At 39.1% G+C, this 26,572-nt stretch overlaps 1 protein-coding gene and 1 pseudogene across 1 annotated transcript; one reads left to right on the top strand and one right to left on the bottom strand.

The window, feature by feature from the left end:
* Nucleotides 1-16,354: 16,354 nt before the first annotated feature.
* LOC107630697 (dynamin-related protein 5A) lies at nucleotides 16,355-21,223 on the bottom strand. Its single transcript, XM_016333902.3, has 16 exons — nucleotides 20,702-21,223; nucleotides 20,545-20,608; nucleotides 20,349-20,456; nucleotides 20,135-20,236; nucleotides 19,936-19,986; nucleotides 19,788-19,849; nucleotides 19,346-19,436; nucleotides 19,181-19,245; nucleotides 18,609-18,803; nucleotides 18,378-18,497; nucleotides 18,113-18,183; nucleotides 17,748-17,973; nucleotides 17,359-17,409; nucleotides 16,999-17,227; nucleotides 16,737-16,876; nucleotides 16,355-16,631 (listed from the first exon to the last, which is right to left on the bottom strand). Exons 1-16 carry the CDS (start codon nucleotides 20,828-20,830, stop codon nucleotides 16,503-16,505), a joined length of 1,833 nt encoding a protein of 610 aa, XP_016189388.1. The 5' UTR covers nucleotides 20,831-21,223; the 3' UTR covers nucleotides 16,355-16,502.
* A 4,323-nt stretch (nucleotides 21,224-25,546) lies between these two features.
* On the top strand, nucleotides 25,547-26,154 carry LOC148571827 (uncharacterized; annotated as a pseudogene).
* Nucleotides 26,155-26,572: the final 418 nt, after the last annotated feature.

Genomic DNA, 26,572 nt, shown 5'->3' on the forward strand with positions numbered 1-26,572 from the left:
CATCATTCCCCATGAACGCGTGCCTGACAACCACTTCCGTTCTACCTTCGATTGAATGATTATCTCTTAGATCTCTTAATCAGAATCTTCGTGGTGCAAGCTAGATTGATGGCGGCATTCATGAGAATCCGGAAAGTCTAAACCTTGTCTGTGGTATTCCGAGTAGGATTCTGGGATTGAATGACTGTGACGAGCTTCAAACTCGCGATTGCTGGGCGTAGTGACAGACGCAAAAGGAGGGTGAATCCTATTCCAGCATGATCGGGAACCTCAGATGATTAGCCGTGCTGTGACAGAGTATTTGGACCATTTTCACAAGAGGATGGGATGTAACCATTGACAACGGTGATGCCCTTGCATAAAGCCAGCCATGGAAAGGAGTAAGACTGATTGGATGAAGGCAGCGGGAAAGCAGAGATTTAGAAGAACGAAAGCATCTCTACACGCTTATCTGAAATTCTCACCAATGAATTACATAAGTATTTCTATCCTTCTTTTATTATTTAATTTCGAAAACTCCATAACTATTTTATATCTGCCTGACTGAGATTTACAAGGTGACCATAGCTTGCTTCATACCAACAATCTCCGTGGGATCGACCCTTACTCACGTAAGGTTTATTACTTGGACGACCCAGTGCACTTGCTGGTTAGTTGTATCGAAGTTGTGACAAATTATGAATTGAGATTAGAGCACCAAGTTTTTGGAGCCATTACCAGAGATCACAATTTCGTGCACCAAGTTTTTTGCGCCGTTGCTGGGGATTGTTCGAGTTTGGACAACTGACGGTTCATCTTGTTGCTCAGATTTGGTAACTTTCTTTTCGTCTTCTTTTCAAAAAGTTTTCAAAAATTTTTCAAAAAAATCTTTCAAAAATTTCTCCTTTGTTTTTGAAAAAAAAAACTTTTTAAAATAAAAATATTTTCAAAAATATATTTTTCTTCAGAATTTTTAAGAATGAATTCTAGAGTTTCATGAAGCATGTTGAAGCATGCTGGCTATAAAACCATGTCTAAATTCTTTTGGATAGAGGTTTTGGCTTAAAATTGAATGAATTACACTCATATTTTCACTAAATCTTGGCTGGCTATTAAGCCATGCCTGACCCTTTGATTGGAGCTTTAGACTAAAGAGCATAAGATTCCTGGAATTCATATTAAAAATTTTGGAATCCTTATTTTTCTATTTCAAAATGATTTTCGAAAAAATTAAAAGAAAATAAAAAAAATTATAAAATCATAAAAATAAAAAATATTTCATGTTTCTTGTTTGAGTCTTGAGTCAAGTTAAAAGTTTGGTGTCAATTGCATGTTCATCTTGCATTTTTCAAAAATTCATGCATTCATGGTGTTCTTCATGATCTTCAAGTTGTTCTTGGTAAGTCTTCTTGTTTGATCTTGATGTTTTCTTGTTTTGCATCTTTTCTTGTTTTACATGTGCATTTTTGCATCCATAGAGTCTAAACATGAAAGATTTCTAAGTTTGGTGTCTTGCATGTTTTCTTTGCATAAAAAAAATTTCAAAAATAAGTTCTTGATGTTCATCATGATCTTCATAGTGTTCTTGGTGTTCATCTTGACATTCATAGTGTTCTTGCATGCATTCCTTGTTTTGATCCAAAAAGAAAAGAGAAAAACATGAAAATGATGTTTTAATTTTTTTCTCTCTCATCATAAAAATTCAAAAAATCAAAAAAATATCTTTCCCTTTTTCTCTCTTAAAATTTCGAAAATTAGATTTGACTTTTTCAAAAATTTTTAAAATCTAGTTGTTTTTATGAGTCAAATCAAAATTTCAATTTAAAATCTTATTTTTTTCAAAATCTTTTTCAAAAAGCAAATATTTTTCAAAACTAATTTCAATCATATCTTTTCAAAAATATCTTCTTATCTTATCTTTTTCAAAAATTTGATTTCAAAATACCTTTTCTAATGTCCTAACTTCTTATCTTTTAAAAAATTTGTTTCAACTAACTAACTAAATTTTTGTTTGTTTCTTATCTTTTTCAAAACCACCTAACTAACTCTTTCTCTCTCATTTTTGAAAATATCTTCCCCCTTTTTCAAAAATTTCTTTTTAATTAACTAATTATTTTAATTTTTGATTTTTAATTTTCGAAAATTACTAACCTTTTTCAAAAACTATTTTCGAAAATCACTAACCCTTTTTCAAAAATAATTTTCGAAAATCCTTCTCCCTCATCTCCTTCTAATTATTTATTCAACCACTAACACTTCTCTTCATCCCACATCACTGCTCCTATCCTTACCCTTGTGCTTGGATTCTTCATTCTTCTTCATCCCTATTCCTTTTCTTCTTCTACTAACAATAAGGAACCTCTTTACTGTGACATAGAGGATTTCTCTTCTTTTCTTGTTCTCTTCTCTTTCTTATGAGCAGGAACAAGGAAAAAGGCATTCTTGTTGAAGCTGATCCAGAACCTGAAAGGACTCTGAAGAGGAAACTAAGAGAAGCTAAATTACAACAATCCAGAGACAACCTTATTGAAAATTTTGAACAAGTAAAGGAGATGGCAGCCGAACCCAACAGTAATAATGCAAGGAGAATGCTTGGTGACTTTACTGCACCAAATTCCAATTTACATGGAAGAAGTATCTCCATTCCTGCCATTGGAGCAAACAACTTTGAGCTGAAACCTCAGCTAGTTTCTCTAATGCAGCAGAACTGCAAGTTTCATAGACTTCCATCTGAAGATCCTTTTCAGTTCTTAACTGAATTCTTGCAGATATGTGATACTGTTAAGACTAATGGAGTAGATCCTGAAGTCTACAGGCTCATGCTTTTCCCTTTTGCTGTAAGAGACAGAGCTAGAGTGTGCTTGGATTCTCAACCCAGAGATAGCCTGAACTCTTGGGACAAGCTGGTCATGGCTTTCTTAGCCAAGTTCTTTCCTCCTCAAAAGCTGAGCAAGCTTAGAGTGGATGTTCAAACCTTCAGACAGAAAGAAGGTGAATCCCTCTATGAAGCTTGGGAAAGATACAAGCAGCTGACCAAAAAGTGTCATTCTGACATGCTTTCAGAATGGACCATCCTAGATATATTCTATGATGGTTTATCTGAGCTATCAAAGATGTCATTGGATACTTCTGCAGGTGGATCTATTCACCTAAAGAAAACGCCTGCAGAAGCTCAAGAACTCATTGACATGGTTGCTAATAACCAGTTCATGTACACTTCTGAGAGGAATCCTGTGAATAATGGGACGCCTATGAAGAAGGGAGTTCTTGAAATTGATACTCTGAATGCCATATTGGCTCAGAACAAAATATTGACTCAGCAAGTCAATATGATTTTTCAGAGTCTGAATGGAATGCAAGCTGCATCCAACAGTACTCAAGAGGCATCTTCTGAAGAAGAAGCTTATGATCCTGAAAACCCTGCAATAGCAGAGGTGAATTACTTAGGTGAACCTTATGGAAACACCTATAATCCATCATGGAGAAATCATCCAAATCTCTCATGGAAGGATCAACAAAAGCCTCAACAAGGCTTTAATAATGGTGGAAGATACAGGTTTAACAATAGTAAACCTTTTCCATCATCCACTCAGCAACTGACAGAGAACTTTGAACAAAATACTTCTAATCTAGCAAACTTAGTCTCTGATCTGTCCAAGGCCACTGTAATTTTCATGAATGAAACAAGGTCTTCCATTAGAAATTTGGAAGCACAAGTGGGCCAGCTGAGTAAAAGGATCACTGAAATCCCTCCTAGTACTCTCCCAAGCAATACAGAAGAAAATCCAAAAGGAGAGTGCAAGGCCATTGACATAACCACCATGGCCGAACCTGTAAGGGAAGGAGAGAACGTGAATCCCAAGGAGGAAGACCTCCTGGGACGTCCAGTGATCAATAAGGAGTTTCCCTCTGAGGAACCAAAGAAATCTGAGACTCATCTAGAGACCATAGAGATTCTATTGAACCTCCTTATGCCATTCATGAGCTCTGATGAGTATTCCTCTTCTGAAGAGAATGAGGATGTTACTGAAGATCAAACTGCCAAGTTTTTTGGTGTAATCATGAAGCTGAATGCCAAATTATTTGGCATTGAGACTTGGGAAGAAGAACCTCCCTTGTTCACCAATGAACTAAGTGATCTGGATCAACTAAGATTGCCTCAGAAGAAACAGGATCTTGGAAAGTGCTTAATACCTTGTACCATAGGCACCATGATATTTAAGGCTCTGTGTGACCTTGGTTCAGGAATAAACCTCATGCCCCTCTCTGTAATAGAGAAACTGGGAATCTTTGGGGTGCAAGCCACTAAAATCTCATTAGAGATGGTAGACAATTCAAGAAAACAGGCTTGTGGACAAGTAGAGGACGTGTTAGTAAAGGTTGAAGGCCTTTACATCCCTACTAATTTCATAGTCCTAGATACTGGGAAGGATGAGGATGAATTCATCATCCTTGGAAGACCCTTCCTAGCCACAGCAAGAGCTGTGATTGATGTGGACAGAGGAGAATTGATCCTTCAAATAAATGAGGACAACCTTGTGTTTACAACTCAAGGATCTCTCTCTGCATCCATGGAGAGGAAGCATAAAGAGCTTCTCTCAAAGCAGAGTCAAACAAAGCCCCCACAGTCAAACTCTAAGTTTGGTGTTGGGAGGCCACAACCAAACTCTAAGTTTGGTGTCAAACCCCCATATCCAAACTCTAAGTTTAGTGTTAGGAGGTCTCAACAAAGCTCTGCACATCTGTGAGGCTCCATGAGAGCCCACTGTCAAGCTATTGACATTAAAGAAGCGCTTGTTGGAAGGCAACCCAATGTTTATTTATCTAATTTTCATTGTTTTTCATGTTTTATTAGGGTCATGATCATGTGGAGTCACAAAATAAATATAAAAATTGAAAATGAAATCAAAAATAGCAGAAGAAAAATCACACCCTGGAGGAAGACCTTACTGGCGTTTAAACGCCAGTAAGAAGCATGTTTTGGGCGTTCAACGCCAGAACAGGGCATGGTTCTGGTGCTGAACGCCAGAAATGGGCAGCATCTGGGCGTTTGAACGCCAGAAATGCACCCTGGAGAAGAGCTGGCGCTGAACGCCCAGAACAAGCATGGTTCTGGCATTCAACGCCAGAAATGGGCAACAAATGGGCATTCAACGCCCAGAACAAGCACCAATCTGGCGCTGAACGCCCAGAGTTGTGTGCAATGGCATTTTTCATGCCCAATTTGGTGCAAGGTTGTAAATCCTTGAACACCTCAGGATCTGTGGACCCCACAAGATCACCTCAGGATCTGTGCATCCCACAGGATCCCCACCTACCTTCACTCACTTCTTCTCACCCCTCTTTCACACAATCCCATAAACACTCTTCCCCAAAACCCTTCACCAATCACCTCAATCTCTCTTCCCCATCACCTCTTCACCACTCACATCCATCAACTCTTCCCCATAAACCTACCTCATAAACCCCACCTACCTTCAAAATTCAAAATCAATTTCCCACCCAAACCCACCCTAAATGACCGAACTTACCCCCCTCCCTTCCCTATATATAACCCTCCATTCTTCCTCATTTTCACACAACACACCCCTCTTTTCTCTTCTTGCCGAAACACACCTCCCCCCTCTCCATATTTTCTTCTTCTTCTTCATCTATTCTTTCTTCTCTTGCTCAAGGGCGAGCAAAATTCTAAGTTTGGTGTGGTAAAAGCATAAGCTTTTTGTTTTTCCATTACCATTGATGGCACCCAAGACCGGAGAATCCTCTAGAAAAGGGAAAGGGAAGACAAAAGCTTCCACCTCCGAGTCATGGGAGATGGAAAGATTCATCTCCAAAGCTCATCAAGACCACTTCTATGATGTTGTGGCCAAGAAGAAGGTGATCCCCGAGGTCCCTTTCAAACTCAAGAGAAATGAGTATCTGGAGATCCGACATGAAATCCAAAGAAGAGGTTGGGAAGTTCTAACAAACCCCATCCAACAAGTCGGCATCCTAATGGTTCAAGAGTTCTATGCCAATGCATGGATCACTAGGAACCATGATCAAAGTAAGAACCCGAATCCAAAGAATTATGTTACAATGGTTCGGGGGAAATACTTAGATTTTAGTCCGGAGAATGTGAGGTTGGCGTTTAACTTGCCTATGATGCAAGGAGATGAGCGCCCCTACACTAGAAGGGTCAACTTTAATCAAAGGTTGGACCAAGTCCTCATGGACATATGTGTAGAAGGAGCTCAATGGAAGATTGACTCCAAAGGCAAGCCGGTTCAACTAAGAAGACTGGACCTCAAGCCTGTGGCTAGAGGATGGTTGGAGTTCATCCAACGCTCCATCATCCCCACTAGCAACCGATCTGAAGTTACTGTGGATCGGGCCATCATGATCCATAGCATCATGATTGGAGAGGAAGTAGAGGTTCATGAAGTCATCTCCTTTGAACTCTACAAAATAGCCGAAAAGCCCTCCCCTGGGGCAAGGCTAGCTTTTCCTCATCTTATTTTCCATCTATGTTACTCAGCTGGAGCTTTCATAGAAGGAGACATTCACATTGAGGAAGAGAAGCCCATCACTAAGAAAAAGATGGAGCAAGCAAGAGAGCCCATTCATGGAGCTCAAGAGGCGCAGGAAGCTCATCACCATGAGATCCCGGAGATGCCTCAAATGCATTTTCCTCCACAAAACTATTGGGAGCAAATCAACACCTCCCTAGGAGAATTAAGTTCCAACATGGGACAACTAAGGGTGGAACATCAAGAGCACTCCATCATCCTTCATGAAATAAGAGAAGATCAAAAAGCAATGAGGGAGGAGCAACAAAGACAAGGAAGAGACATAGAAGAGCTCAAGGACATCATTGGTTCCTCAAGAAGAAAACGCCACCATCACTAAGGTGGACTCATTCCTTGTTCTTACATTCTCTATTTTTCGTTTTCTATGCTAAGTGCTTATCTATGTTTGTGTCTTCATTACATGATCATTAGTAGTTAGTAACTATGTCTTAAAGTTATGAATATCCTATGAATCCATCACCTCTCTTAAATGAAAACTGTTTTAATTCAAAAGAACAAGAAGTACATGAGTTTCGAATTTATCCTTGAACTTAGTTTAATTATATTGATGTGGTGACAATGCTTCTTGTTTTCTGAATGTATGCTTGAACAGTGCATATATCTTTTGAAGTTGTTGTTTAAGAATGTTAAATATGTTGGCTCTTGAAAGAATGATAACAAGGAGACATGTTATTTGATAATCTGAAAAATCATGAAAATGATTCTTGAAGCAAGAAAAAGCAGCAAAGAATAAAGCTTGCAGAAAAAAAAAAAGAGCAAAAGCAAGCAGAAAAAGCCAAAAGCTCTTAAAACCAAGAGGCAAGAGCAAAATGCCAATAACCCTTAAAACCAAAAGGCAAGGGCAAATAAAAAGGATCCCAAGGCTTTGAGCATCAGTGGATAGGAGGGCCTAAAGGAATAAAATCCTGGCCTGAGCGGCTAAACCAAGCTGTCCCTAACCATGTGCTTGTGGCGTGTAGGTGTCAAGTGAAAACTTGAGACTGAGCGGTTAAAGTCAAGGTCCAAAGCAAAAAAAAAAAAGAGTGTGCTTAAGAACCCTGGACACCTCTAATTGGGGACTTTAGCAAAGCTGAGTCACAATCTGAAAAGGTTCACCCAATTATGTGTCTGTGGCATTTATGTATCCGGTGGTAATACTAGAAAACAAAGTGCTTAGGGCCACGGCCAAGACTCATAAAATAGCTGTGTTCAAGAATCATCATACTGAACTAGGAGAATCAATAACACTATCTGAACTCTGAGTTCCTATAGATGCCAATCATTCCGAACTTCAATGGATAAAGTGAGATGCCAAAACTATTCAAGAGGCAAAAAGCTACAAGTCCCGCTCATCTGATTGGAGCTATGTTTCATTGATAGTTTTGAATTTATAGTATATTCTCTTCTTTTTATCCTATTTGATTTTCAGTTACTTGGGGACAAGCAACAATTTAAGTTTGGTGTTGTGATGAGCGGATAATTTATACGCTTTTTGGCATTGTTTTTAGTATGTTTTTAGTAGAATCTAGTTACTTTTAGGGATGTTTTCATTAGTTTTTATGTTAAATTCATATTTCTAGACTTTACTATGAGTTTGTGTATTTTTCTGTGATTTCAGGTATTTTCTGGCTGAAATTGAGGGACTTGAGCAAAAATCAGATTCAGAGGTTGAAGAAGGACTGCTGATGCTGTTGGATTCTGACCTCCCTGCACTCAAAATGGGTTTCCTGGAGCTACAGAACTCAACATGGCGCACTTCCAATTGCGTTGGAAAGTAGACATCCAGGGCTTTCCAGAAATATATAATAGTCCATACTTTGCCCAAGTTTAAATGACGCAAACTGGCGTTCAACGCCAGCTCTTTGCCCAATTCTGGCGTCCAGCGCCAGAAACAAGTTGCAAAGTGGAGTTCAACGCCCAAAATGGCACAAAAGCTGGTGTTCAACTCCAGAAAGAGCCTCTGCACGTGTAACATTCAAGCTCAGCCCAAGCACACACCAAGTGGGCCCCGGAAGTGGATTTATGCATCAATTACTTACTTCTGTAAACCCTAGTAGCTAGTTTATTATAAATAGGACTTTTTACTATTGTATTAGATATCTTTGATCAGTTGTATGCTATCTTAGATCACATTTTGGGGGCTGGCCATTCGGCCATGCCTGGACCTTTCACTTATGTATTTTCAACTGTAGAGTTTCTACACTCCATAGATTAAGGTGTGGAGCTCTGCTGCTCCTCAAAGATTAATGCAAAGTACTACTGTTTTCTATTCAATTCAACTTGTTCCGCTTCTAAGATATTCATTCGCACTTCAACCTAAATATGATGAACGTGACAATCATCATCATTCCCCATGAACGCGTGCCTGACAACCACTTCCGTTCTACCTTCGATTGAATGATTATCTCTTAGATCTCTTAATCAGAATCTTCGTGGTGCAAGATAGATTGATGGCGGCATTCATGAGAATCCAAAAAGTCTAAACCTTGTCTGTGGTATTCCGAGTAGGATTCTGGGATTGAATGACTGTGACGAGCTTCAAACTCGCGATTGCTGGGCATAGTGACAGACGCAAAAGGAGGGTGAATCCTATTCCAGCATGATCGGGAACCTCAGATGATTAGCCGTGCTGTGACAGAGCATTTGGACCATTTTCACAAGAGGATGGGATGTAACCATTGACAACGGTGATGCCCTTGCATAAAGCCAGCCATGGAAAGGAGTAAGACTGATTGGATGAAGGCAGCAGGAAAGCAGAGATTCAGAGGAACGAAAGCATCTCTACACGCTTATCTGAAATTCTCACCAATGAATTACATAAGTATTTCTATCCTTCTTTTATTATTTAATTTCGAAAACTCCATAACTATTTTATATCTGCCTGACTGAGATTTACAAGGTGACCATAGCTTGCTTCATACCAACAATCTCCGTGGAATCGACCCTTACTCACGTAAGGTTTATTACTTGGATGACCCAGTGCACTTGCTGGTTAGTTGTATCGAAGTTGTGACAAATTATGAATTGAGATTAGAGCACCAAGTTTTTGGAGCCATTACCAGAGATCACAATTTCGTGCACCAGAACCCAGCCAACATTCTCCTTCGAAGTTCAAACTCACCCGCCGCCTTTTTCATCGCCGAAATCTCACGTTCTCACGTCCACAGCTATCTGACCGCCGCCGTCGCATATGCTCCAGTCGCCATCCCGACTGCTCAAGCTTGTCTTCTCCGTTGCAACGCGTTTCGTGTTGCCACTTGACTCTTCTGTCTCCTTTGTTCTGCCGTCACCATTACTCAAGCTCGTCTCTTCCATCTCGTTCCTCCATCGCACGGTCCCTGTTCTGCCGCGCTCCAAGGCTGACCAATCTGAGCTTGTTAGGCTCTTCGAAGCTTGGGAGTAAAGTTTGTCTTGGTCGTACCTGAACCGGGAAACTTCCACTCGAACTCCAAAAAGTGCAGAGAGAGAACTGGCATAAGGAAATTTCAAGAGGGATGGCCCTCCCTGCTCCAGTTCGCCACACTCTGTCTCATGTGTCCATCGTGGTCCCTCTCCTCACCTCTGTTCTTTATGTTGTGGAATTTATTTTTAGCTATTCTTGTTTTCTAAGTTAATTGTTGTGTGTCTGAGTTAATTTTCTGAGGTAGTTATTATTGATTGTTAATTTTTTTGAGTTTAGTGTGTTCTTGAATTTGTTATGTTCGTTAGCTTTTCTTGTTGACTGCCTTCGATTCTTGTTCTGGTATGACTTGTTCTGGTATAGCTATTTATATGTTGAGGTGTCTTCTATTCTTGTTCTGGGATGGTTGTTGATACGTTGAGGATGGTTAAATTTTTAATAATTTTATTTTATATTTAATTAAATCGATTCAATCACGGTTTGACTCTGGTTAGACCATTAAATCATTGAACATGTCATTCAACCAGTTTATTGATCGGTTCAGTTCTCGCAACCTTGTATATATCCCAAGTCCTTGAATAACCCTCCATGAAAAAAGATTCAGTGTATCGATATTGACTCTGGATATTAATGACACTTCACCTCCAGTGTATACCAAAATTTCTTTGAATTTCTCCATCATTCTCCTATGGTGATACATGAACGTGATGTAACTTGACATTTACGGAATGTGGCTTGACATCTACGGAGAAAATAAAACTCATAATCACTACTAAATCCAGAAAAACCTAATCTTTATAACAATCACTAAATTGTAACAAAACGAAAACCTAACAGCATTTTCAATCATAATCGGCATAGTAGGAACTAGGAAAGTTAGTACCTTTTGATCCTTTCTCCCTCGATATCTCCAGTGTGTGATCGCCGCTATTGTGGTCTGACTTGCCTTCTTCGAGTAAACTAGCAAAGAACTCCTCTAATGTTCAATCCAACGATGTCTTCACTTTACTAACATTGTCTCTCTGCTAGGGCTTTCTAACTCTTTCAAAGTGCAAAGTCTTTTACGTTGAACAACAAATTAAGTGAACTTGGCTATTCATATTTCAATTCTTTTCATTTTTTTAAATTTAATTTTCTTAATAATTTAAATATAAAATTAGATTATTTAATCTGAGTTGGCAACAAAGGAGACATATTACTTACAGTGATAGTGACAGTGCCAGCATAGTCCATAGTCCCCCATGTGTGCACTAAAACTAACGATGACACACGTCGATAGTCGATATGGTAAATGTGTCCGTTGGAGTAAATAAATGGTGTGCAAGCGTGACTCATCAATGATTTAGGTGTAACTGTGACCAGCATATGAACTTTTAGGTGTATTTTTGTTCATTCTTCTATAATTTAAAAAATAAAAAAAATAAAAAAAAATTAATCTAAAATTATTTAGAGTAAAGTAGATGAACTTGAATAACAAAATAGCAATAGATGTTGCTAGTTGCAAATCCTAAATTTTGCTAGCAATATGGCAAGATAAACAACACGTCTTAGGATAATGTGTGAATATAACATTCATACACAAGTAATCAAGACGATAAGTCTTTGACCAATTTAATGCCAGAACATCATTTTATCTGATTGAACAAGGACCTATTTAATAGTAATAGTATGACCTTTATTGACCTACTCATTGGTAGGTAATTTTTAGGGTTAAGTACGATTTTTGTCTCTAAGGTATAGGCCAAAATTTTTTTTCGTTCCCAGTCTTTTTTTGCATACAAAATCATTCCTAAGGTTTGAAACTAAGTTTTAAAATCGTCCTTCTAAATTAAATATTAAAATTATAAAATAAAAAAGGGAAAGAGAGTATTTCTGCTCCTGCGAAGGGGAAGGGAAGAAGAATAAGGGGGAAAGGAAAAAGAAAAAGAAGTTGTCCACGATCCATCTCTGCCTCTGCTTCTGCTGCCACCTTCGTATGTTTTTGGTCTCTAAGGTAAGGACGATTTTAAAACTAAGTTAAACCTTAGAGTTGATTTTGTATGCAAAAAAAGGTTGGGGACAAAAAAAAATTTCGGCCTATACCTTAGAGACCAAAATCGTACTTAAAATAGCACGTGATAATCAAGATAGAGTTGTATAGAAGTTTGACAAGGAAGGCATTTTTTCAACTAACTCTTTTGTGCAGGTGTTGCAGTCATAGAAACGATTCCGGAGGATATTACCGCTACAGTTTTACTAGAACCATATGGAAAGGTTTGGTTCCACCACAAGTTGAGTTATTTATCTGGTTTGCTTTGATAGGAAGAGTAAATACAAAAGAAAGATTGCATAGACTGGGCATTATGAGCCACGGTGATAACATGTGTGTTCTATGTAAAAAAGATGTTGAACATATTTACCACTTGTTTCTTGGTTGTGAGTTTACTTGGCAGGTGTGGTGTAAATAGCTTTCTGAATTTGGGAGGCTGTGGTCTGTTCCGGGTTCACTGAAAGAGCACTTCGAGAGTTGGATAGGCGTCATTAGCAAGAAAGAGGAGCAAAACTAGTGGCTCATAGGTTTTTTTGCAGTTATGTGGAATGTATGGCTTGAGAGGAACAGGCGGATATTTAATAACAAAGAGGCCAGTGTACAAGAGGTGTTCACAAATCTTTGACCAATTATAGAGAGTGGAATAGTGCGGATCCCTTTTGTTGTTGATGGCAATGCCGAAAGTAACATTTGGGATTGTGTTTACGATGCTTTTGTTGCTTTGTTGTCTGAGTCCTTTATTTCTGTCGCTCTACTTTATTGTGTTGAACTCGTTTGTTTAAAAAAAATGGAAACATATGAAACCGTTTCCATAAAGATTTTTACACTTCCATTTTTGTAATTAATGTTTACTAACACTAATAATCAATTTCAAGCAACATTATAGTAGATTCCCAAACAAATCCAATATAAAATCCATTAAGATAAACTTTTACTAAATTTGGATTTTGAATTTTTTTAATTACATTTACAAACAACAACAACAAAGCCTTGCCCCACTAGGTGGGGTCGGCTACATGAATCAAACGACGCCATTGTGCTCTGTCATGTATCATGTCTACAGAGAGACCATTTACATGTAGATCTCGTTTAACCACCTCATGGATGGTCTTCTTAGGTCTTCCTCTGCCTTTCGCCCTTTGTCCATCTTCTATCTCATCCACCCTCCTGACTGGGTGTTCTATCGGTCTTCTTCTCACATGTCCAAACCACCTGAGACGCGATTCAACCATCTTTACCACAATGGGTGCTGCTCCAACTCTATCCCTTATATCTTCATTCCTTATTTTATCCAATCGCGTATGACCACTCATCCATCTCAACATCTTCATCTCTGCCACACTCAGCTTATGTTCGTGCTCCCCTTTGGCCGCCCAACACTCCGTACCATAAAGCATAGCCGATCTTATAGCGGTGCAATAGAATTTACCTTTAAGTTTTAAAGGCACTTTTTTGTCGCATATAAAACTAGGTGCACTCCGCCATTTTGACCAACCTGCTTGGATTCTATGATTTATATCCTGTTCAATTTCTCCATTATCCTGTATGATGCACCCAAGATACTTAAAACTTTTAACTTTTCGTAGGATATTTTCTCCAATCTTCATCTCTATATTAGGGTTTTCCCTTCTCAGAATAAACTTATATTCCATATATTCTGTCTTGCTACGGCTTATGCGTAGACCATACACTTCTAGAGCTTCTCTCCATAAGTCCAACTTCTTATTTAGGTCTTCCCTTGACTCTCCCATAAGGACAATATCATCGGCAAAAAGCATGCACCATGGCACAGGCTCTTGGATGTGCTCTGTGAGTACTTCCAAGACTAATGTGAAAAGGTATGGACTTAAGGATGATCCCTGGTGTAATCCTACCAATAGAAAATTCCTCTGTCACACCACCTTGAGTCTTCACACTAGTTGTTGCCCCATCATATATGTATTTAATTGCACGAATATATGCGATCCTTATTCTCCTCTTTTCTAAAACCTTCCATAAGACCTCTCTCGGCACCCTATCATACGCTTTTTCCAAATCAATAAACACCATATGTAGATCCCTTTTATTACTACGATACCTCTCTATTATCCTTCTTAATAGGTATATCGTTTCAGTGGTAGATCTGCCTGACATAAATCCAAATTGGTTCTCTATTACTTGTGTCTCTTTTCTCAACCTCCATTCTATCACCCTTTTCCATAACTTCATGGTATGACTCATGAGCTTGATCCCTCTATAGTTTCTGCAACTTTGTATATCCCCCTTATTCTTGTAGATAGGTACCAAGGTGCTCTTTCTCCACTCATCAGGAATCTTCTTTGACCTTAAAATCTCATTAAAAATCTTGGTTAACCAGTTAATGCCTTTTTCTCCAAGGCCCTTCCAAACCTCAATCGGGATATTATCAGGTCCTACTGCCTTGCCATTTTTCATTTGCTTTAGATCCTCTTTTACCTCGAAGTCTCGAATCCTTCGATAGTAGTCAAAGTTTTGATCTTCTTCCCTTGTGCATAACCGAGCCTTTGCATAACCGACCAAGGCTCGGGAGAGTCTTCTGTCCCTCATTAAATAACTCGTAGAAGTAGCTCTTCCACCTTTCATTAATCTTCTCATCTTGAACCAACACCTCTCCATCCTTATCCTTTATGCACTTGACCTGATCCAAATCGCTCGTTCTTCTTTCACGGCTCTTTGCGATTCTATATATACCTTTTTCTCTTTCTTTCGTGCCCAAAGACTGGTAGAGACCCTCATATGCTCTTGTTCTTGCTTCACTTACAGCCACTTTTGTCTCTTACTTAGCTGTCTTACATTTTTTCCAATTATCTGCGTTGCGGCATAAAGACCACTCTTTAAAGCACTCTCTTTTTATCTTTATCTTTTCTTGTACACTCGCATTCCACCACCAGGACTCCTTGTCTCTTGGTCCTATTCCTTTAGATTCACCAAAGCTTTCTTTTGCTGTTCTTCTAATAACTTCTGCCATCTCCCTACACATCTCTTCCGTGCTTCCATTCCCATCCCACTTTGCCTCTTCTCCTACCCGTCTTAGGAAGCTTCTTTGTTCCTCACCTTTCATCCGCCACCACCTCGTCTTTGGGTTCTTCGTATGATGTCTTTTCCTCAACTTTTGTTTAATGCGAAAATCCATGACGAGCACCCTATGTTGTGTTGTCAAACTCTCTCCCAAGATAATTTTACAATTAATGCAAAATTTCCGGTCGACTCTCCTCAACAAGAAGTCGTCGATTTGAGAGCTTGTCATGCCACTCTTATAAGTTATAAGATGTTCGTCTCTCTTTTTAAAGCATGTATTTGCGATGAGAAGATCAAAAGTTGAGGAAAAGTCCAAAATAGTTTGACCCTCGGTATTGATCACTCCGAAACCATGGCCTCCGTGAATACTCCCATACCCAGTCACTTCTCTCCCAACATGGCCATTTAAATCTCCTCATAAGAAAATCTTATCTCCCGAAGGTATGTATTGAACCAAACTCTCTAGATCCTCCCAAAACCTTATCTTGTGTTGGTCGTCCAAACCCACTTGCGGTGTATAGGCGCTAATCACATGGAAAGCACTTCCCTCCACCACAAGTTTGATAGAGATGATCCGATCTCCCACCCTCTTAACATCTACTACATCCTTCTTCCACTGCTTATTCACGATAATTCCAAACCCATTCCTATTCTTCACCTTTCTTGTATACTAAAGTTTGAAAACAGAAGTATCCAACTCCCTAGCCTTCGCACCAACCCATTTTGTTTCTTGTAGGCACATAATGTTAATCTTCTTCCTTGTCATGGTGTCCACCACCTCCATGTACTTTCCTATTAGAGTGCCTATGTTCCATATCCTAAATCTCAACCTTCTGTCGCTCTGACCTTTACCTTTTACTTTGTGAACTAACTTATTTACCATCATCCGTTCACGAAAACGCGAAAATCCTTGCTCATTTAACACTACATCCAGGCACCGATGCAACTGTTCTTACTCATTTGGCACCGTACTCCAGCCATACAGCGCGTTGCTTCCGGACAACGACCTAGCTTTAGCGCAATAATATCTTTGATTCATGTCATGGGGATTCGACTATATTTTTATATTGGTTGTCGAAGACCTAACACAACCCTCCTCCTTTATTCGGATTTGAGACCGGCTATGTACCGCAAGTGTAACATAAACGTAGTTTTTTTAATTACATTTGAAATTTTTTATTTTTAAAAGTTTCAAATGTTATTTTCTTATGTTATGTTGTTGACTATGTAATATGTAATGTTAACTCAATGCTCTCTCTTTTGTATTTATTTACTGAGATGAGTGAAAGCTGGGAAGTTCAGGAATTAACAAGTGAAGAATCTATGTAGATTAGATATAGGGCGGGAAGACACTCAACAATCTCGCCCAAAAAAATCATTTTCTTTTCTTTCAGGTCAGGCATTTAGGAAAGATGGCAATACAAATATTAGATACAATAACAATAATCTTGACTAAATGAAGAATGAGCGTGAAAATATCGGCCTCGTATAACACAGTGGATAAAAACATCTACTTAGACCAAGCAACTGCATCTATATCAGCTTGTGCACTTCGGTATAACTCGAGCCTCTTTGCAAGGGCACCACGTCTTTCCATGATCGCAGGATCCTCATTCAGCAATGATGACAGCCGTTTTTGCTGTAAAACAATATATCAAGATCAAATGAAAAACAACGCAAGAACATTAAAACATAATGTTCAGTAAATAAATGAAAGTATTGGAAAGAGGGATGGATATCTTACATCCATTTTGCCTAGCTCGGTGAAAAAGTGATCAAGTAGGCTACGTTTTGCTTCCCGCACTTGACAATACACAATAGACTTGGGAATTGAATGCCGCAAGCTTGCACACACCATATTGACATAAGACAAAATTGTTGTTCCTGTTTTTACAGAGACATGGGCACCGTCAGTACTTATATGCATTTCCAACATAATACGAACTAGGTTGTAATTATGGAATTACAGACTGAATTAGATACTCTTATTTTTTGGTAGAACTTACCAATTCTCCTTAGATATGAATCATTATATCGATCAAAAATTGAGTGGGTAGGATTGCCACCCTTGTCAACATCTTGAGGAAGCTTCCGAAAGAAATCAACTGTCAGATAGCCACACTCCATGTCAACAAGCTGCAGTGTTGCCTTTTTGCTTTCCTCCCTCATTCTCTCTAATGAATCAACAGCCGCACTCCCTACCTCAACTCGGAGACCAGGATATTGCTTCAAGTCCTGTAAGTCATGCAAGCAACTTATGGAATATGGACGGGTTCAAATATCATAAGTAATATGATACTTATCAAGCACAAATTTAGAGGCAAGAAAACAAAACAAATATTAAATCAACAAAAATTGAAACATACCAATGTCTCACTAACAGCTTTGTGAACCAGGTCTTTCAATAATGAATGAACCTGGATGCATTCAATTCAAAACAACACATCAAAGAGCATGAACAACAAAACCAAACAATAAAGTTGAAAGGGTAAATGAATCGACTATGACAAAAACACAGGATGCATCAAACGCAGGGCAATACTGAAGTTAAGGCTATGGTTTTTCTCTTCAAGAGGCTAAGTTGCCAATTAGAATTATGAGAGGAATTCTCTTATGTATTCTTTTTCACCATGTCCTTTTCACAAACAAGGTCTGAAAAAAAATGGTTTTGGGTACAAATAAATTCCCCTTGTTTGGAATGACTGGCAGTGAACTTCCAATTGCTGTATGAATGTTCTACCATGATAATACATACCGCATCAACAGCTGCCTCAGCAGGGCCCCTAATAGTAATTAGAGAAGATTCAATAAGTCGACGGTATCCTTGTTCTGGAGCAATAAGATGAGGTTGATACCCATCAGCTTCTGTGATAAGTTTCCTTATATTTTCCATTGAGAGCTGCCTATCAAACTGTAACCTTTTCAAAGCAGCAGGGAGCTGATTGTCAAAGACATTATATATTTTATCACCTCCAGGTCGCCTGTATGAGATTGATAAATTATAAAAGTTAGTACAAAAAACATGAATAAAGCACAAAGATAACTACAAAACGAACAGGTAATGATAGGTTATGAAATTTAAAAAATTAAATAGAAAGAAGAAAAAAGATTTAAACATACACGCCATCAAGATGTTCTTTAAATATTTGATCAAATGAACGGCATATTTCCATGATTGCGTACAACTTTCCCTGCATCCAAGTGCCACAGTCATTAGAAAATATCAGTCATCCTCTGGGAAAATGAAGTGTCATGACATCTTGTCATCATAACAACTAGTCAGCTACCAAAGATCAATCCAACAAAAGCAAAGCATGGGACCTATAAAAATAACCATATTGGAATTGATAAGGCAAATCACTTGAACAATGAAGAGCAAGCATACCCCAGCATCAGCTGCAACAGGCTTTCCTAAACGTGTCAATTCAGCTTCAAGTTCAGCAATTGTCTTGTTAATAAGAGATTGAATGCCAGGAATTTTGGACTTGATAACTGTCTCCAAATGCTGGTATAAAAAAGCATTATGATTTAGGCATTAGGGGGCACTATAACAAGAATCACATTTAACAAAAGCAAAAGAATAGGCCAATGATGATATGTATTGTAATTTTTGTACCTTCGAGAGCATCTTGGCTAGGTGCTCAGAACCCATTCTCTTAGCAAGGTGTTTATACTCAGGGGTACTATTAAAGTACTCACGTTCTCTACGTCTGGCAGCAATCATATCAACATTCTTGTTTATATCTTGTTGTGATCTATTCACAACACCAATCCAAGGAAACTTCAACCTATAAGCTCTCCCTTCTAAAATCTGTGCAAAAATAATACAGATCAGTACTGAATCAGTAATCAAAACCTTTTAACTTCGTAGAAACTGCTGTCCATTCTTCAGGAGAAGTGATTGAGACTGACACGAAATTCCACACCTAACACAAGAACTCTAAATTTTTCCTCTACATTGTTTGACAAGACTAATTTATCAAACAATTCTCTCAAAATAATAAACAAGTTCAAATAGAACTGAAATCAGGCTCATATTCTCAAAAATATTCAGAATCACTTTCCTAATAATAAGCATCCTTCAGGAAGGAAGCGTCTACTTTCATATTTGATAGATAAATAACCGTACAAAGATGAAAGAATTTCAAATGCTTTTTCAATTTTTCTTTTGAAATATCTTCAACTTACGTCAACTGCATCAGTACCCTTATCCATAAGATCAATCTTTGTCAAAACTCCAATTGTCCTGTCCCCTGAAAAATCAATAGAATAAGAATTAGATCAGCAACAGAAAATACATGGAATGCATGCAACACAAAGCACATTAAAGCCTACAAAAATAAAATAAAGTACCAGTAGGATCCACTTCGCGGGATATTTTAATTGCATCAGATGTTGCAAGATCTTGATTAGCTGGAGAAATAGCCAAAATTATACAGTTCGGCTGCAAATTAACAACAAATTCAGCACACAACATTTCACACATGGAAAATCTTAGCTAGCATGGACTATCCCCCCCCCCCCCCCCCCAAAAAAAAAAAAAAAAAACAAAATAAGATAATAAAAAAATAAAATAAAAACCAATCAAAACACATCCCCTGTGATGTTTGAAAGAGCAACTATTAAGTGCAGCAAAACAATATACTGTTAGATTTTTTGCATTATGAACAAACTTTCAGAAGATACTCTATTATCTTATAAATTGTACCATACAATTCAAGGAAAGTTATATGATGTTATTTCCTATCAGAGGATTTATCAATTGAGTGGAGGATTTAGCACGTGAATGAACTACCTTTTCAATGTAGGAGCGAACCATGTTCTCAATGTCTTGCACAATACTATCTGGTTGACCCTCTGTATTTAGAGAAACCATTAGTTAGCATCGTGTTCACCATAAAAGTTTAACAACTCAGTGGAAATGTCATTGATCATTTGCTTACCTACAGCGACTTTAGTAAGCCCAGGAAGATCAATCAGCGTCAAGTTAACCACTGCAAAGGTCCAAATGATAAGCCAATGTTTAACATTTCTTTTTGTTGGATAAAAACAACCACCAAGATCCATTCCCCCCAAGATAAACAGAAATGTGGGATGAAACAGAATAAAACAAATAAAAGAAAAAGAAACCTAAAGACGCACCATTAGGAGAATATATACTAAGATGAATAGGGACGCTAGAAATTTGTTTGGTTCGTCCTGTCTCTCTATCAGTTTCATCTTGAATCTCCTTTCTCACAGCAGCTACACAAATTACATCACCAATCATTCAAATTCCAAATCACATTACTATTCATTTATCAGCAAGATAGATAGAAAAGAAGAAGCATATAAGCAGCAAGAAGGGTAAAAGTACCAAAATCAGTGAATCTCTTCCTCGGTAGGTGGAGAAACTCTGCATACTCTCTGCTTCCCTCGTCAATTTTGTGAAGCTGCAACACAAGAGGTCGCCGCGTAACAATCCCTGCACAAAAATTTCCACGCATCAATTCACAATACTCAACGATAGTAATAGAATAATAAAAATCTAACAGAAATAAAACGAGAATGACCTGATCCACGAGGTAGGAAGTCCTTGCCGACAACGCTCTCCAATACTGAGGACTTTCCAGAGCTCTGAAAGAGGAAGACGAGCCAACATTAAGAGTATAAGAACCAGAGTGAATAAGGTACAGATCGAAAGAGTAAGAGAGGAATCGGAAGTGAGACCTGGCCACCGACGACGGCGATAGCGGGGAGGGAGTCCCATAGAGTAGGGAGAGCACTGGCTTCGCCGTGGTCACCCAAGGCGGTGCAAGCTCTCTGGATTTTGTTCACCAATGAGATCAAGCTCTCCATTTATGTTCGGATCGGTTGAGCTTCGGAATAAGGATTCGGTGGATCGGGATCGGATGTAGCTTCTCCGATCTGGCAGATCGGAGATGTTCCGGTCGGAAGGTTGTTTGTGCTATCGAAGAAGGTAAAGGGAGAAGAGCGCGTTTTCGTGTTGGTGCTGAGTCTATGGAAAATTGGAATTTGTTTTGAAAAGGAAGCAACCCAACCCAACCCTTTTTTAAAACCTCATTTACTGCTTTGGTCACTGTAACTCAACCCCACCGCTAGATATTCGTTGCATTGTTTTCTCCCCTTTTTTATTTTTATTTTCTTTTGTTAACTTACGGCAGCCTATTTCTAATTGGCTTACAGATAAAAACAGAGGTAATTTTCTTTTTAAAGGTCAAAGAATTCGTCTATTTGATTTAAATTGATTTCAGATTATTTAATATATGAAGTGAATATCACAAATTGTGAGTATCCCGTTATTACAAGGTTAAAGAAATTTCAAATTAATTTGGTGTTAGTTACTTTCTAACTCTACTTTTTAATGAGAGCAGTACTAGACTACTAGCTTTGTGCATGCACTTTTTATGACCGTTACATGTTTTATCATTGATGATGATGACAGGGACACAGGGTTATTATAGAAGTAGTACCAGCAACGGATGAGAAATCAAGTGCAACAGATGCTCTTGTTGCTTGGTGTTAAACTGGATTTCATTCCTTTTTGTGTTTTGGAATGGATATGTCAGATATTTTAGGTAATTTACTTATTTAAATTATTTACGTTCTATAATTATTAGATTGTCTTAAAACAATTTTTTACTATTTTGTCTTCTCAATTTATATAATCGTGGTTTTTATACAAGTTTTAGATTTAGGGATAAATCATAGATAAAAACAACAATTTATGTAGTCTGAAGATGAGCATAAATCATGAGGTACATTTGCGTTTTATGGGTTTGAAAATAGAGAACCTAATGCATAATTAAATACAACGATTTATATTAAGGAAAACAGCAGCTGAAAAACCATGGTTAATACCACGATTTACCATGGGACTCCTAGCGTTAATGGTCCGTTTTGGAGGTTTTAATTATGAACGGTAAACCAATTGCAATCCTATTATTTATTGCATAAGTTTAATTTTTATTTTTAAATATAATCTATTTTTATTTAATGGTATATGTTCATATCCTGATTCAAATGCAATCAAGCCTAATAAGAATAAAAGTCTCTTAAATATGGACTTTTCTATTCACCCAACCTTTTTAAGGAGGTCAGATATAAAAAGAGGAATCAGTTCTACTTATTTAAATAAGTATATGCCTTTTTAAATGTCTCATGCTATCTCTATTTCTCCTAAAAGATAGACAACAAACTCCCAAAATAAAAGAGAATGGCTATCCAGCAATAAAAGTGGATCTACTCAAAAAAGTGGTTATCTTTTTACTATAAATACACTGACAACTAGGGGTGAGCACAGGTAGCAGATACTCGATTACCCGTCTGAACCCAAACCAAACCAATTAAATTGGTTCTGGAATCAACGGGTAATTGGGTCCAATCCGAACCAAACCGATGGCTATTTCTAGTGATTGGTTCGGGTATCAGTTCTGGAGGTGCGGAATTTGAACCAACCCGTGAACCCGATCATATATTAATTAAATAAAAAATATATATTTCTATTACACTTTTGTATTTAGCTTCTAATATGTTTGGTATTTAATATGTTTGGATTTTAATGTATTTAGTGTTTAATATGTTTGGATTTTAATGTGTTTAGTTTTTAATGTATTTGGTATTTAACATGTTTGGATTATTTCTATTGATGTTACATGTTTATTGTACTTGCTGAATTTTTAAGATAAAAATTTGGATTTTTTTATGAATCTCAAAGTCATCGGGAACCCAATTATCCGAACCGAACCAATCCGTTCTTAATCGGTTTGGTTTGGTTCGGGTACATACACAAAAAAATACAAATCCGAACCAAACCAAACCAATTACATTTTAATTGATTCGGTTCTAATTTTACCTTGAACCCGAATCAAACCGACCCGTGCTCACCCCTACTGACAACCCTCAGGTATACTAACGTTCTAATATACTTAAAACCTGCTCAAAACTCTTCCTTATTTAAGCATCGGAGTCTCTTGCAGGTACCATCCCCCATCCCCCACCTCCTCACGAGGAACTCGGACGATGGCATCTCGGCACCAGAACAGGTCGATTTCTGCCTCAGAAGGAGTCTAGACCTCACGTTTAGGCCCAAATCACCGTTTTAGGTAATCCTCAGAATATTGGCGCCGTTGCCAGGGACCTGGAGCTCAATCCTTGATAATAGCGGACAATCAATACAAAAACGATCACACGGCATATGAGTTAGAGACAGAGCCCTACCACGATGACTTCACGCTAGCACTACCTCCATCTTGAGAGAGAACACATGCCCCTTATAGGGAAGGAACATCGAGAAACTCTCAGCCGCGGCGGATTCAATCAGAGGTCCATCCCGCCTGTTCCGGGGGTTACCTGAAACTTCGAGGTCGATCTTGGATGAGATCTTCCGGTCTGGTCTGGCTTGTCAGGTCCGACTTGTCGGATCTTGAGGTGTTGCTGGTCATCGATCATCGGAGGGTGGTGGTACTGCAAGAGACTCCGATGCTTAAGTCAGTACGGGTTTTAGGCAGGTTTTTTGTAGGATTGGAGTATGAGTTATACCTGGGTGCTCCAGTGTATTTATAGTGGTGTTTGCCGATCTTCTTTTGAGATAAGTTTGTTATCATATCTTATCTTTTGCGGGTGAGATCATATCTTTTGTCAACCACGTTCCTAGAAAGCGGTGGTTTTTTTGGGCCTCTTTGGGCCTCTGTGGCGATTTTCCGAGCTCTTTGTGAAGAGGTCGGTAGTGGGCCAACCTTTCATGAGGTCGGTCCCTTTGCCTTCAGCCAACCCGACCCTATATCTCGGACCATTGTAAGAACAGTGCCCCTGCTTAAGCTTTGACCTTTTCCCGAGATTGTTCTCGTTCCCAAGCTTCGACCTTTTCTAGGGGGAGGTCGGGCTAAAGCATATTCTTGTTGACCGTGCCCGAGGTGCTGTTGTTCCATTCGGGTGAGCTTTTGCGTCTTTAATATTGTTTCAAAACGAGAAGCGTTTTTTTTGTTGCTCTTTAAATGCTGCGTCATTCTCGAGTGCGTTAGTTTCTTGGGTTCATGCGAAAGCTTTTAAAGCCTTTTAATTGGGCCTTTATTCCTTTGCCGTTTCGTTTCCCTCTTTGTCTCTTGTTTGAAATCAAAGGGGTTTTTGTTTTCTTCAGTTTCTTGCTTCCATCTCCTTTCTTCTGCTTTCTGAGAAAAAAACTTTCTTTCACTATCGATTGCTAATTTGCCCCATGTTTTTTCCTTTCCTTGAGGCTTCGAGGCGCTTGTTGGTGTGGATCGTCCGTGCTTCGCTGTTCGTTCGCCGCTACTGCTTCGTCTCATTTTTAGGTTGGTACTTTGCTTTGTGCATTTCACATTCTTTTTCATGGTTGTGATCTTTCTGTTTGGTGTTTTGTTTCTACTGCATGCTTCTGTTTTCCGTTTGAAGTTTTGATCTTTTCATCTTGCTGTTGCTAAAAAAGGTTAGGGCTAGGGCTTTCGATTTTCTTTGATCTTTTTTGCACTTTTCCATCTGTGCCTCCATCGCCTCCAAAGGGTGACTCTGGGTTGCGGTTTTTGCTTTTGTGAACCCTGGGGCGCCCTTTGTGTTTTTGTTGGCTGCTCACTGGTTGTTTCTTCACTTTCTTGTTTTGGCCGAGTTGTTTAGTAGTGACACCTCTTTATTTTCTTACTGTAGGTGTAGTTTCTATGTCTTCTCGTAGAAATATTGTTGAGATGTCCACAAAGGTCCCTCCTGGTATGGCTGACTGATTAGATTCCGTAGTGTTAGGGTGTGTTACTGTGGCAGATCGGGAATATTGTGAAAAATTTAGGAGGTTTCATAGGATTTGTGGGAATAGGGAAGATGAGAAAGACTATGAGTTGGTGTCTTCCAACCCTGAGGAGAAGGTCAGTTTTACTCCTTTAAGTCGGGCCGAGCATCCGTTCTTCTATGCGTATGACTGCTTTTTTACCAAGTTAGGTATTACCCTTCCTTTTACTGAGTTTGAGACCGACCTCTTTTGGAACTGCAAGCTTATCCCATCTCAGCTTCATCCCAACTATTGGGCTTTCATGAAGATTTTTCAGTTACTGTGTCAGGAGTTGGGTGTCCGACCTTCCGTTTGCCTATTCCTTTATTTGTTTGTGCTGACCAAACCCGGGGCGGCCAAGAAGAAAGCTTCTTGGATCTCCTTCCGGGCTACCCAGGGTAGAAAAGTCTTTTCTATTTATGACGACTCCTTTCATGATTTTGAAAACTTCTATTTCAAAGTTCGGGCTGTAGATGGTGTTCACCCCTTTTTTTCTTGATGAGAACAAGGAACCTCTCTTTCCTCTTTGGTGGCAAGAAAACCTTGTAGTTCTTAAGTATTTTTTAGAGAGTCTTGATGAGGTAGAAAGGGCCTTTGTTGGTGTTTTGGAGGAGCATTGAGGAGACCATCCTCATTTGGATACAAAGAAGTTTTTAGGGGATCCTGCTCTTCTCTGTTCCGAGCTAGGTAGCACCCGACTTCCTACAAAGAATTTTTTACTATCGTTTGTTTGTCATTGTCCACTATATAACTGTTTTTGTGATTCCTTGTTTTCTGAGATGGTTGCCAGTTCTGATTCGATGAAGGTCCTCCGTAAGACCAAGAAAATGGTGGCTACCCAGAACTTACAGAGAAAGACGTCGGGGGAGGGTTCTTCCCAGATCCCACCGAAGAAGCCGGACTCGGGACCTCAAGGTCCGAGGAAGATTATTCCGACTCCTCAAGTTCGGGTGGCCTCTACTGAACCGCCTCTGGTAACTTCTGGTGCTGCCTCTTTCCCTTCTTCATCTGGGCCTTCCCCCAAAAGGCAAAGAACTGCAGGTACTTACAACCTCGATGATAAGGATTTTGATGGCGTAGCCTTTGCTGCGGAGTACATCACTCCATATGGGTTTGTTTCAACTGATGATGTGTCCATCCTCAAGCATCTCAATTTTATATCCAGCAATAGTATCCGGATGGCCAACCTTAGTACTGCACTGTCGAAGGAGTTCAAGAAGTCTCCTATCAATGCTACCAGCACCTTCCTTGGGAGTGCTAAGGCCAATTAAGAGAGGGTGGAGGGATTGAGGCTTGAGTTGGAGGCAAAGAATGTTGGGCTGGAGCTTTCTGTGGAGAGGGAGAAGGCCTAGGCCACTACTGCGGAGAAGGCTGCCAATTTAGCTGAAGATATAGCGAAGAAGGCCAAGGAAAGCTACACCCAGACTTATGGTGAGCTCTTGGAGTTTAAGGAAAAACTCCAGTCCTCTTATGATGATTACACCGAGCTGCAAGGTCACATAGTGAATGGCATGACCGCTATGTAAGAGAATTTGAAATCTTAGGTCCGAGTTCTTGCTCCTGATGCCGACCTCACCTTATTTAGCATGGACAACATTGTGGAGGATGGCAAGATTGTGCCCAACCCTGATGATGATGAGGTTCCTCCTTCTGACTCTACGGCCAAGGCTTCTACAGCTCCTTCTGGTGAGACATCCCGACCTGAGGCAGACCCCGACGTGGAGATCTTAAATGGCCCGGATGGTGTCATCGGAGCTGTTCTGATTTAAGTCATTCCTCCAGCTCCTCTGAATGTGGCGACGGGG

This window comes from Arachis ipaensis, chromosome B3 (genome assembly GCF_059453495.1).
Source record: "Arachis ipaensis isolate K30076 ecotype BB chromosome B3, ASM5945349v1, whole genome shotgun sequence".
Lineage (NCBI taxonomy): Eukaryota > Viridiplantae > Streptophyta > Magnoliopsida > Fabales > Fabaceae > Arachis > Arachis ipaensis.

Coding starts and splice junctions, on each gene's coding strand:
- LOC107630697 (XM_016333902.3), bottom strand. CDS start 20,830: ATGGAGAGCTTGATCTCATTGGTGAACAAAATCCAGAGAGCTTGCACC. Junction 18,804..19,180: donor AGGGTACTGATGCAGTTGAC/GTAAGTTGAAGA, acceptor ATTTTTGCACAG/ATTTTAGAAGGGAGAGCTTA. Junction 17,974..18,112: donor AAAGAACATCTTGATGGCGT/GTATGTTTAAAT, acceptor AATCTCATACAG/GCGACCTGGAGGTGATAAAA.